Source organism: Lemur catta, chromosome 6 (assembly GCF_020740605.2).
Source record: "Lemur catta isolate mLemCat1 chromosome 6, mLemCat1.pri, whole genome shotgun sequence".
Lineage (NCBI taxonomy): Eukaryota > Metazoa > Chordata > Mammalia > Primates > Lemuridae > Lemur > Lemur catta.
This window is the reverse complement of record NC_059133.1, coordinates 77,722,484-77,734,868: the sequence shown is the minus strand read 5'-3', so window position 1 is coordinate 77,734,868 and position 12,385 is coordinate 77,722,484. Positions and strand designations below refer to the sequence as shown.

General features: G+C 43.6%; 1 protein-coding gene across 1 annotated transcript in view; it reads right to left on the bottom strand.

The window, feature by feature from the left end:
- Nucleotides 1–11,951, bottom strand: part of BCAT1 (branched chain amino acid transaminase 1) — a 101,302-nt gene extending 89,351 nt beyond the window's left edge. Inside the window, exon 1 of the mRNA XM_045554201.1 lies at nucleotides 11,934–11,951. Coding sequence (XP_045410157.1) covers nucleotides 11,934–11,939 — 6 coding nt within the window. The 5' untranslated portion in view covers nucleotides 11,940–11,951. The remainder of the gene's footprint in view (nucleotides 1–11,933) is intronic.
- Nucleotides 11,952–12,385: the final 434 nt, after the last annotated feature.

The following is a 12,385-nucleotide window of genomic DNA, read 5'->3' as shown; positions in this document are numbered from 1 at the left end:
AAATGTTTCACATTTGTTATTTTATTTAATCCTCGCTCCATTCATGAGAGGTGGCTGCTATTATTACCACCGTTTCATAAACAAGAAAACTGAGGCACAGTTAAATTTTAACTTGCTGGAGGTCACTCAATAGCAAAGCCGGAGTCCACACACCTGCAGCCCAGCTCCAGTTTGTGCTCCTAAGCACTGGGTTATGTATGTGGCCTTTCCCTGCAAGTTGCATGACAGCAGCAATGTGGCCTCCTCTTCACCCTTGTAGCCTCAAGACTTTGAGCAGTGTCTGATGCTTACATGATGGGTACTCTTCCAGTATTTGTTCAATAAACGTGTTACAATAATCTGAGGTAATCATCCCAAGGCCAAAGGAAAGAAGGGGGTATACATTTTTCCTCCTTTGCTATTCCTCCTGCAACTTGCCACATCTCAGGCTTGTTTATCTTTTGGCACCAGCTGCTCTGGTTCTTCTAGTTTTAGGATCTCTTGACCAAGATATTTCTGTCTTCTCTACAGACTTTGAGTCATTTTATGGTTCCGTAACATTATTCTCTCTCTTTCTCTCTTCCTGTCTCTCCCAGTCTCTCTCTTTCTCTCTCTTTAATTAGGTTACTGCTGTAGTCACACTTGCATGCTGCCCAGTGACTGGAGGATGTGACGGCCCACCCTGGTCTGTGCCCAAGGTGAAATGGGTGTGGTAGCGATTGATCCATGGACCAAGTGCATCCAGTGACTTGCCTATAGGACATCCAGAAGAGGCACTGATAGAGCACTGTGGGAAAGACCCCTCCTCTTGGCTCTTTCGTCCAGAGAGGAATCCGGGGTGCAAGCATGCAGAACAACATGATTTGTTCCCAAGTGGACAAGAAGACAGAGCATTCCAGAGAGGGTCTGAGATGACCAGAGAGCTCAGGAGGCCAGGGAAGAGAGCTCTATAAGAGTGGAACCATGTGCTTCCATTTGTAGGATCAAAGGACCTGATACAAAGCCCCATCAAAATCAACTCATTCCTCTATATTTTTCCACGTCCCCTGTCACCACCACTAGTTCAAGTCACCACCATCTCTTCCCAGCATCCCAGCGATAGCCTCCTAACTGACGCCACAAGGAACTTACCCTTGGTTTCCTCTCCAGACCACACTTTCCTGACAGTGAATTTCCTAACTTTAGCATCTTTCACAATCTGGGTAGTCTGAGAATTTCTCAAATCATCAAGTACTGGCTCCTTTTGGCTTTACAGTTCTTTCCTCAATTTATCTCTTTCCTCTGGCACTTCACTGTACACAGCAAGAGGAAACCAGGCTTTGATACTTTACTTGGAAATCTCAGCTAAAGATCCAAGTTCATCCCTTACAAGTTCTGCTTTCCACCTAACTGTAAGACACAATTATATATCCCACCATATAACAAGGGTTCTCCTCCCACCAATTTCCCTGAACATGCTCCTCCTTCCCTTCTCAGTCCTCACCAGCACGGTGCTTTGAATACCCACACTCCTCCCAGCCTCCACGATGATTTAGATATTCTCTAAGATGATACACATTTTCTCTCCCACGCTCCTCACTTCCTTCCGGGTTCTCACCAGCAGCGCCTTTAAAATGCCTGTTTCTACCAACAGCCTCTTTAAGGCAAGCGAGGCTTTCCTCTCCTGTTCCTCAAAACTCTTCCATTCACTCCCCAACGCTCAATTCCAAAGCCACTTCCACATTTTTTAGGTGTTTGTTACGGCAGCACCTCATTCCCAGCTACCAAAATCTCTATTCGTTTCCTGTTGCTCTTGTAATAAATGACCACAGACTTCATGGCTTGAAACAACATAAATTTATTATCTTACAGTTTTCTGGAGGGGAGAAGTTCTAAGTCAATGTGTCTCCTGGGCTGCAACCTTCTGGAGGCTACAGAGTGAGAACCTCTTTCCTTGCCTTTTCTACCTTCTAGAAGCCACCTGGCTTTCCCTGGCTCATGGCCCCTTCATCTTCAGAGCAAGCAGTGCAGCTCTTTAAATCTCAATCTCAGTCTCAATCTCAGTCTCTCTCTCTCTTTCACTCTCACACACATGCCCGTCTGCTCCCACTGTGACATCCCCTCCTCTGATTCCCACTCTCCTGCCTCCCTCTCATGAAGACCCTAATGATCACATTGGCCCACCCAGATAATTGAGGATAGTCTCCCCATCGCAAGATCTGTAATTTAATCACATCTGCAAAATCCCCTTTACCACAAAAGTTTCTGGGCATTAGGCTGAGGACGTCTTTGGGGGCCATTATGCAGCCTGCCACACTCACCAACCACCCATTTCGGGCCAGCCATCGGACCCCCTATGGTTGCTCCCTGCCCTCAAGAAACCTACGGTCTAGCAGAAGAATCAGACATCACTCCCCAAATCACACAAATCATCACCCCAGTAAATAACTGTAAGTTGAGATGAGTGCCCTGAAGGACTGGGGACCTCAGGGCTGGTGAGGTGTCTCCCAGGGAGGCTGCCTCCCTCTGAGGCTGGCGCGGTGATCGGGTGCTGCTGGGTGAGGGTGGGAAGAAGACCTTTCGGGCAGAGGCATCGGCAAGTGCAGAGCCCTGAAGAAAAAGAGTTTGGGGGATCGGGGAGGCAGAAGCAGCAGCACCAAGATGAGGCTGCAGAGGTGAGAAGGATCAGATCCCTCGGGGACTTCTAGAGCATGGTAGGGACTTTGGGTTTTATTCAAAGCATAACAGGAAGGGGATGTGGAGTTTTTAAAGCAGGTGACTGATGTGATCACTCTGCTCTGGAAAACAGATTGGGGCTGGGGGCTGGGAGTAAGCCAAAGTGGAAACATATATGCCCAGTGAAAAGAAGACATGACCTAAACTGGGCGCATGGTAGTTAAAATAGAGAGAAGCGTACAGATGTACCATATATCTTAGACGAACAATAACTCACACGACTTGGTGGGATTTAGTGTGTGATTCAAAGGTCCAGGGTACGGCCATAGGTGTAGGTGGCATATGAGGAAGGCAGCAAGTGAATGGAAACGAGAAATTAAAGGGGCAGAGATGTTAGGAAGGGCAATGGGCCATCCACATGGACCTTAAAATAATATGAGAAAAGAGCACTTGGGAGGGAAGAGAGAATGAGGAGGGAGGCGCTAAAATCTGCAGAGGACAATGGAGGCAGAAGGACCAGATGTCCTCCAGTGATGGCCAGAGGAAGAGAGAGCAGAGCCCCACGGTGTGAACAGCAGAGAGGGGGTGTTACACGAGGGGTCTCAGGTGGAAACAGCACTGGGCAGGGTGCAGCCCTGGTGAGGGAGGGGTAGAGAATATGAGCAGCCTCCACGTTAGAGGATGGCAGGGAGATGACCTCACCTAAGGCCAGGAGGAGCAGGAAACACGTAGGGAAGGGGACGGGGAGTGTGTGGACAGATGTGGGTGGGAGGTCGTAGTGCGGGTTGAGTGAGGAGAGAAAATGCAGGGCATGGAGAGAGCGGAGGTGAGGGGGGCAGTATGGACACAGAGACACAGTGAAGGAAACCGGGCACTGGGCTGTGGATGCTGTGAGTCCCAGCAGTTCACTCCCTGGAGGGTGGTGGGTGCTCAGGCCTCCCTGCACTTGCCAGTGGGCGGGAAGGATGCCTGGCAGGCTTTTCCTCAGTCTTCTGGGTAAGGGAAGGAGCGAGTGAGTCTGGGTCCAGGAGTCTGGGGTTGGGTAAAAGTGCTCTCATTTCCTCTCATTTCCTTGTTCATCTGGTCGTCTTTCATGGCTCTGCTCAACCGTCACCTCCCAATAAGGCCCTTCCTGAATTCTCTTTCTAGGCTTTTCCGTGCACCACTCTACCTTGTGCACGCTTCCATTATAGCACTAATATACATGCTTTATTGCGCGTGCTTTTATACGTCTCTCTCCCTGAATAAAGCTGTTTCTCAAGAGTAAGAATAAAGCTTGAATTATTTCTGTTCTCTTATTACCTACTGCAAAGGCTGATAGCCTTAGTAGGAGCTACATAAACGTTCAATTAAATAAAACTTAAATCAACAGTTGTTTGCTGGTCATTATTGTACTATGTAAATGATAGATTTGAGGAGTCTATATACTCTTAATATAATCATTACTGTGAAGTTTGGTGTACACATTACATTTAACTTACTTTCTTAATAGATACTTTTTGGTTAGTTATATTTAATATTTAAATACAACAGTTTGGAAATATCATCCGAAAATACACCCCTGGTCTTAACTAAACTTTGCTGAGGTACCAGTATTTCAGAATTTTTTGATAATGGCTCTAGGGTCAAGTTCATTTCACTACAAGGTATTTCCTTTTTCTTTTGTAATTTCAACTTTGATTATAATAAACTCACATGTGTCAAAAATCAAACAGTATATAAATGTATACGGTGAAAAGGCTCATGGTGACTTTCCTCTTACCTACATGCAGAGAGCTTGCTGGTTCTTCCCCTCTTCCCCACCCTTTTCTTTTAATCTCATTCTTTTTTACACCTGATGACTTAGGTGGGTGACTTCCAACCTTTGTTATTACAAACAATGCTGCAATAAATACTCTTATTCATATGTCATTTCACATATGTGCAAGTAAATACAAGGCACTTCTAATTAAACTAAGTATTAACAATGATGTTGAATCACTAAATCTATCTCAAACTGTAGTTAATTTCCTGTGGTTATAAATGATCCCTCATTTCGAGCTTTGAAGTGTTGTCCTTTAACATCAAGTGGTAGTGTTTCTGTACATAATGTTCTAAGAACATTGGTCAAGAGAAGAGAAGGTGCCAGTTAACCAGCTGATACAACATTAATGAGAGATGCATGCATTCATTTATTAAGGGACATAAACCTTATTGACATCCTGTATCTATATATTTACTAACATCCTATATCTATATATTTACTAACTAACATCTTATATCTATATATTTACTGAACTACAGGCATTACTAATAAAGTATTTGCTCATATGTTATTGAATTTTAAAAATGCCAGTTTAGGTATAAGATCATGCTTTATAACCAAGTAATGAAAGCATATATAATATTATATGATATTTAAAAAAATAAGCATAAAGACTCACAGCAAACTATCAGCATAGCTAAGCATGAATGGTTGCTGTGTATAACCAAAAGAAAAGGGAAATAAGTTAATTATCAGTAGACTTTTGAAAGTGAAAATAGTAGGTGACAGAACTGTCTACAGGGAATTTGAGAAGTCCTGTTTCTTGATGTAGTTAAGTGAAATCGAACTGAAAGCTAGAAAAATAAACTCAAAAGAACAATCCTTCTTTGGCAGAAGTAAAAGCCCCAAATGACCTAATAGATTTTTTCTTTCAAAATTCTAGGATTCGTTGAACACTGCCTCTAAGTGTCTCTTTTGTTGGATTTGTTTGTCAGTGTATGCATTAATTAGTTTGCTTAAAAACTGCATTGTTTGCAACAAAGAAAAACATGTTAAACTGTATCAGAATTGGTTAACATTCCCAGACTCATGACTTTCTTCTATATTCTAAGTCAATTCCAGGGTGTTTCCCTTTAGATACTGCCTAAATCTGAAAATGAGAGTGATTGAACAGACTGGCATTGCTGGGTTTGCTCATTACGATTTCTGTGGTGTTCAGTTTATATTACTATGTAGCATTTTTTGTGTGAATTTTCTTACCACCTATTTACAATGTATTACAGCTTCACTACCAACATTCTATAAAAAATCAACCAGAAAACAGCAGCCATATGAGTTTGGCAATAGGCATGAAGACATGTAAATTCTGTTTTCTGTGTTTTTATAATCTTTTGTCTTTTGGGAGTCAAAGCTTTGACTCCAGAGAAATCCAGACGTGGAAAGATGCATGTACTGTTCAAAAACAGAGAAGTATAAAACGGAATCAATTAATCTGGATCTTATAAATCTAAAAATAGGCATTTGACTTAACTCAACTAGTATCTGTAAAGTATCAAGGACGGTGCAAGGTTCATACCAGAGTGGAGGAAAAGGTGAGTGCAGAGGAATTACAGCATCGATCAGTATCTTATTTCCTGACTTCAAAACGTAACCCTATTCTGTTCCACCCACATTTCATTCCACTGTGGAAACACAGTCACTGCTCTCAAACAGTGCCTGGGGAGTGAGCTGCAGGGTGAGAAGAATGGTGCAGAGTACAGAAAGGGCACAGAGGAAGTTGGAAAACAACAAATACAAATGCAGGAACTCATCTTGAGGAGGTGCAAATTCTCCAGTATGACAAGAGGAATGCATATACATAGAAGAGTTGTAGGAGAATATATTAGGAAAAGGTCTCATGCACAAAGCTAAATTCAGGAGACAGTGGGTAAGTCATAAATTCTGAGTAGGGGAGCGACATCATCAAAATCACACTTAAGGAACATTAAGCTTCAGACCAGTTGGGAGGCTTCTGGAATAATATGAACAAGAAGTAGTAAGAGCATAAACTGGTACACGGGCAATGGGAAAGAGAGAACATACAGTTTTCGAGAAGGTAAAATCCACAGGGTGTGGTACCTGACTGAATATGAGGAATAAGACAACAAGAAGTAAAAGATGGCTGGATTTAGGTCAAACACACACCCTTGCTACCATCAGCTGTGGCTGAGGCAGTGTCACCTGGTTGGAACATGGCCATCTCGCCTGCCGCTTTGACAGGCACCACAGGTAGAGGAAGTTATCTAACTGAAGGCTAGGCACACCAAACTACTACACTCAGCTCTGAAATTACAAGGTAAGCCTAAGAAAACATCCCCCCCACACACTTCAAAACTAGCTTAAGATCAAAGAAATTAGGGTGCAGATTCTGCGAATCCAGTTGTATTCTGTGACTATACACCTTAGATCTCTATGAAATAAAACAGAAAGAAGAAACTGATAATTCATGTGCTGGCTAAAAAACAAAGAAACTGTTTGTTGCCTTACTCTCTGGACTAAAGGCAGGTGATTGGGGCTTTTCAATATTCAAAGGGCACTGTGAAACTCCTGCTTATATATTTTCTTTCACATCACAGCTGATTGTACAGGCAAGAGCTGATAGCTCTCTGCTGCTCTGAGTAACTAGATCATTTCAGTATTTTCTACCTGTCTTCCATGCTGTATGGACTCTATTTTCCTGATTTTAATAACCAACAATTCAAAAAACATGGAATCCCTGAGTAATGTGTTATGCTTCCCCATGTAGACTTTCTAGCTTTTTTTTTTTTGAAACAGGGTCTTGCTGTGTTTGCCCAGGCTAGAGTGCAATGGCATCATCATAGCTCACTGCAACCTCAAACTCCTGGGCTCAAGTGATCCTCCTGCCTCAGCCTCCAGAGTAGCTGAGACTACAGGCACGTGCCACCATACCCAGCTATTTTTTTATAGAACCAGGGTCTCGCCCAAGCTTGTCTCAAACTCCTGGCCTCAAGCAATCGTCCCACTTCAGCCTTCCAAAGTGTTAAAATTACAGGCATAAGCCACTGTGCCAGGCTGTAGCTCTTTTAACTCTCTACCTTTTATCTTCAAAGTTCAAAGAAACATTTATTATGATTTCGAATTCCTGAACTAACATCTAGTCCTAAAGTCAAAACAAAACAACTTGGTATCTGAATCAGCTAAAATGAAACAAAATGCACTTGGCAAAATCACCCTCTTATGCAGGGTTGTAATGCGGACAACTGCCCAGTGATCATCCTTTGCAAATCCACCATTGACATCATGCCAGGATATTCCCAAACTGCATCGCAACTGTGTCTCTTGGTCAGTCACATAAGAGACAGCTGTGGAATGTCTGGTCTAGAACATCCCAACAGGTGCTCCTTCTGTCTAGATTTGTATGGAGTCAGATAGAATTTGAACATGTTCTAGGCTTTGTAAGGCTTTCTAAGGCAGATATCCCCCTACAGTCAAAATAGTAAAAACATTTCTCACACAAGGGATAGAATGTAGATGCAACTGATCAAATATTCAGATCTACACATCACAATAAAGAACTCACATATGAATTGGTTCTTTTTAGATTAAATATAAGACTATTTTTTAATGGAACCAGCAGGGTTTTACAAAGTTTCACAATTTTTCATTCACAAAGAACCATATGTTTTTCAGTATGACTTCAAATGATTGCTTGTTGTAACATAATTTCCTCTATTTCGTTCTTGTCTTCCCCTTTTCTATTCTTCTTGACCATTTTCCTATATTTTGGAGCACAACTGTCTCTTTTGAGATTTTCTTTTTCCCATTAGTCACTGAGCACAAGAGAAATGTTTTGCAAAATAGGGTTTCCCCACAAAAAAGGCATGACCAACATGGCAATAGAAAAAACTTTATGTGATGTGTTATACTTTATTAACAAATTGATCTAATTTCTAAGCTATCTTAAGGATATGAGTATTCAGTTTCTAGAGGTAATAGAATTTAGCTTTGTGGATTTAAGAGGACTGATTATAAGCATAGGGGAAAGTGGTGTTTGAACCTGCTGTCACAGAAAAGACTGACTTCCTGCTTTGGCTTTGCCTTCACCATTGACATTGTGAATCACAGACAAGGTCTTATGACGAAACTGTTCACAAATATTTGCAAAGTTACATTTATGAACCAGAGCATCCCAAATGCTTAATTTTGAAACATTTTAAAAATCTGAGTGGCATCTCACATTTATGTCTCAGCTGACATACACAGAATTCCCATTTCAGTGGCTTCGGCCCAGTAGTTAAATGGGCTACAGAGGCTCAGGAAAGGCCATTAGTGGGAACATTTGCCATATGTTATGTAAAATGTTTAGAGCATTTGGACAGCTGTTAAGAGGATAACGTTACAACACAAAGGCTGCCATTATCGATGACTGCAAAATGAGCAGATGAGCTACAGTTTCCTCCTGTGTTCAAAAAGAATGACAGCATCACATAGAATGTAGAGGATACCTGCGATAATGATGCCTGTCGTGGAATGTCCCAGATTCTCACTCTCCCATTTGGTAACTAAACCCCCTGGAGCGTAAGGTTGAACATTCCACTGGTTTCCCTGGAGTAGCATCTGTTATTTAAAGGAATTGTGGTTACCAAGCCTACAGGGCAGTAGAGAAAGTTCTTTTCCAACTTCCTATACCAATTAGGAAGCAGTTCAAAGAAGTGAGCAACCTGAAACCCCAAAAGATATAACAAATCCACTCGGGATGGCCACAGTTTAGAAACAATCTTTCATTTGTGCACAAAAATAATTTACTCATAAGCCTAGCCTCTCAGGTTAATAGCACTATTATCAGCTCTGCAGCTGTTCACTTCCCTTGCTTTATTTCTAGATATGAGAGACAAGGAACAAAACCTGTAATTATGAATACAATTGGGATGTCAACCTAAAGGAAAAGACTGAGGCAAAATTACTATAAGTAGAGAGTTTATTTGGGCCAAATTTCAGGACTGCCCCCTCGGATTCCAGTTGCCCTGCTCTGATTAGCAGCAGTTAACAAATGGGGTTTCAAAGGAAAAAAAGAGGTATTTCCTAAGTTTTTTATAAAGATTTTACATTAAAATAACATAAGCTATTGATTGGCTATACATTGTTCTTTGTATCACAAATTGCAGGAACAAAAAGAAAAAGGGTGAGGAAGCAGGTTGGAAACGAAATGCCTTTGAATAACTGCTCCCAGGATTGGGTGTGGGGACACAACCGAGGTCCCATACTTTTGTCTTTCTGATAAATTTTGTATACCTCACATAGCCCACACTGCTCTGACCTATTTTTCTTTTCTTAGGGAGTTGCACAGCTGCTGAAGGAAACCACAATTTAGTTTTAATTCTTACCATATATCTGTTATGATCAAATGATTGTTTTCAACTTCCTTTCATAATAAAGTTTTAAATACATTTCAAATAATTAGACCTTCCCAGGTTCTAATGAGCTGACGAGCAAGAGACATTCTTGCATACAAATAGAAAATTTACGGAACTGTCTTTCCTTTCTCTCTATAGTTCTGAAATCAAATGAAGTTACCCATAATTGAAACTCGCCAAATGAAATGTTGGTCCAAACTAAATTCCTGTCCCCCCTCCCCCACTCCTTTTCCTTTTTTCTCACCGCCACTCTTTTGTTAGGCTGGCTTAACTTTGCATTTCTGAGCCTAGCCCGAGGGGCCACATCCTGTGTGTGGAATGTAAACCCCTCTCCCGGCAGGCCTCCCGTCTCCCCCCAACACACACAGACAGCCCTCCGCCCTTCCTTCACTTAACCATATGCCACAGACCTTGAGTTCTCGTGCCTCTATGCCTTTCAGATATGTGCCTCTTTTAAATCTCCACCTTAACTCATTAAGTCATAATATGCTCTTACCATTTTTATACACATGCTATTCAGTTACCCATTCCGTGTATGTCCAGCTTAAAATATAAGCTCCCAAGCAAGACTCAAGTCTGGAGAATTTGCTGAGGACAAAGGCAATCAGGATGCCATGTGCAATGTTTTTTTAAAAAAATAAAAATTATGACAGCAATCCATATATAAAACATAAGTAGAAGAGTTTTTAAGTAATAAAACTAACATAAAGGAACCTCCCATATGCCTTAGATCACGTCTGGAATACAATTATTTCTTTCTCCATCTTAGAAAACACCAAAAAACAAAAATAAGACTACTTCAAGATATCTTCTAGTTCTGCACGTTATATAGTAAAAGTACCTTGTAAAAAGGGACAGGGGTTTTTGGACTCATGTCAAAACACCCACAAACCTACAAAAATGCATAATCAACCACAACTTCACATGGAGCAGGGAACAGCTGGACTGTTTATTCTCATAATTTCCTCCTTTTACTCACTAAAGCTATACTCAACCAAAGTGTCTTTTTCATCTAAAATTAAACAGACATGAGCAAGCCAGAAATAGAACATCAAACTGTAGAAGAAAGGTTGCTAAAGGTTTCACCATGGTGCGTTTGCATGATCTCTAATACAAAACACATGGTTTCCACTCAGTTCCTGTTTACATGCAGTGGAAATTTTCATTTTATAAAGAAGACGCCATTTACATATTATTTCTTCTAAAGGAAACGGAGGTCTGGGCTGGTTGTGGATCGAGGCAGCTGAGAAGCCCACACTCCACCTCCCTCCTGGGGAACTTTGAAACGTGGCTGCATTTCTCCCCAAAGCTCAGGCTGCATCATGGGAATATCTTCGTTCCAAGATGTTAGCTGGCAGGAGGACCTGCTCGTCCTTCACGTTCCTTGGAAAAAGCTGCTCTTCACGTTTTAATGTCACTGCAGTTTTCCAGTGTATGAGGCCAGGAAAACAAAACACAACGGTGTACACCTCTACACCCCAAAACTCCCGGAGTAACAGGCAGCTGGGCTAATTACCCTTGATCAGCATAAGAATGCGAGCCACTACGGTGCTCTCAGGTTTAAGAAATGAATGCCCTTGGGCGTATCTGATGTGTAATTCTAAGAGGCTTTAATTTCCACGAGAAACAAAGTAAGATGAGCCTCTGGCTTTCACCAGCCAAGTGCGGTTTTCTCTCCTCTCCGCCACCCGGGTCCGCTATTCCTGCCGCTCCCTCCTGCAGCACACACCCCGCCCGGAGCCCCGCTCCCAGCCGGCGACACCCCCAGACCCTTCAACCCCCCCCCCCACCTCCAGCGCGTCTGAGAAAGGGAGAAAAGCCTCCTCTCCCTTTCCAAACCTCAAAACACGCAGGGGAGGGAGCTGCGAGCAGCCTTTTGTCCCCGCTCCCAAAGGCGGCCGCGACAAAGCCCGGGGAGGCAAGTCCTGCGAGCGGAGGCGCCGCCGCCGGCCGAACCGCAGGGAGGGTCCCGGCCCAGTGTGATGGATAAAGAAGGTGTCACGAACGATCGATCGCGGGGAACAAACCGTGGTGGTCCCTCCTTCTGCCCCTTCCTGCCGACCGTGCTTCCCTCTGAGAAGTCGCTGGCTCGAGTCATACGCGCATTTTTGCAAAATAGAGACAAAAGCATAAGCAGTTACCTTCATTGTTCTGCTGGCCGTGGGGGAAGCTGGCGCGAGCCCAGGGGAGGGCAACTCCGTCCCCGGGTGCCAGCCCCGGGAGCGGCGCGGGTGGGCGGGGGAGGCGCGGAGGCCGAAGGGGCCGGGGGCGGCGGCCGCACGTGGCGCCCGGGGTAGCGGAGGTGCCGGCTCCGGGCAGATTGCATCAGCAGGAAGACTCCGAGGCTCCGCTTCCCCCAGACCGCCCCCAGACGGTGGAGTCCCTCCCCGCACCGAGACTGAGACCCCGCGCCCAGCCCCGGGCCTCACTCAGCGCTGACTCCCGGGGAGCGCCAGGGTGGCAAGCAGGTGACCGCACGTTACCCCCGAATTAGTGCTGTGAGTGCTGGGATACCGTGTGTCATTTATGTGGGGACGTCAAGGAGGAGGAGGAGGAGGAAAGAAACAGGTCGTGGATCAGATTGGATTGCCAT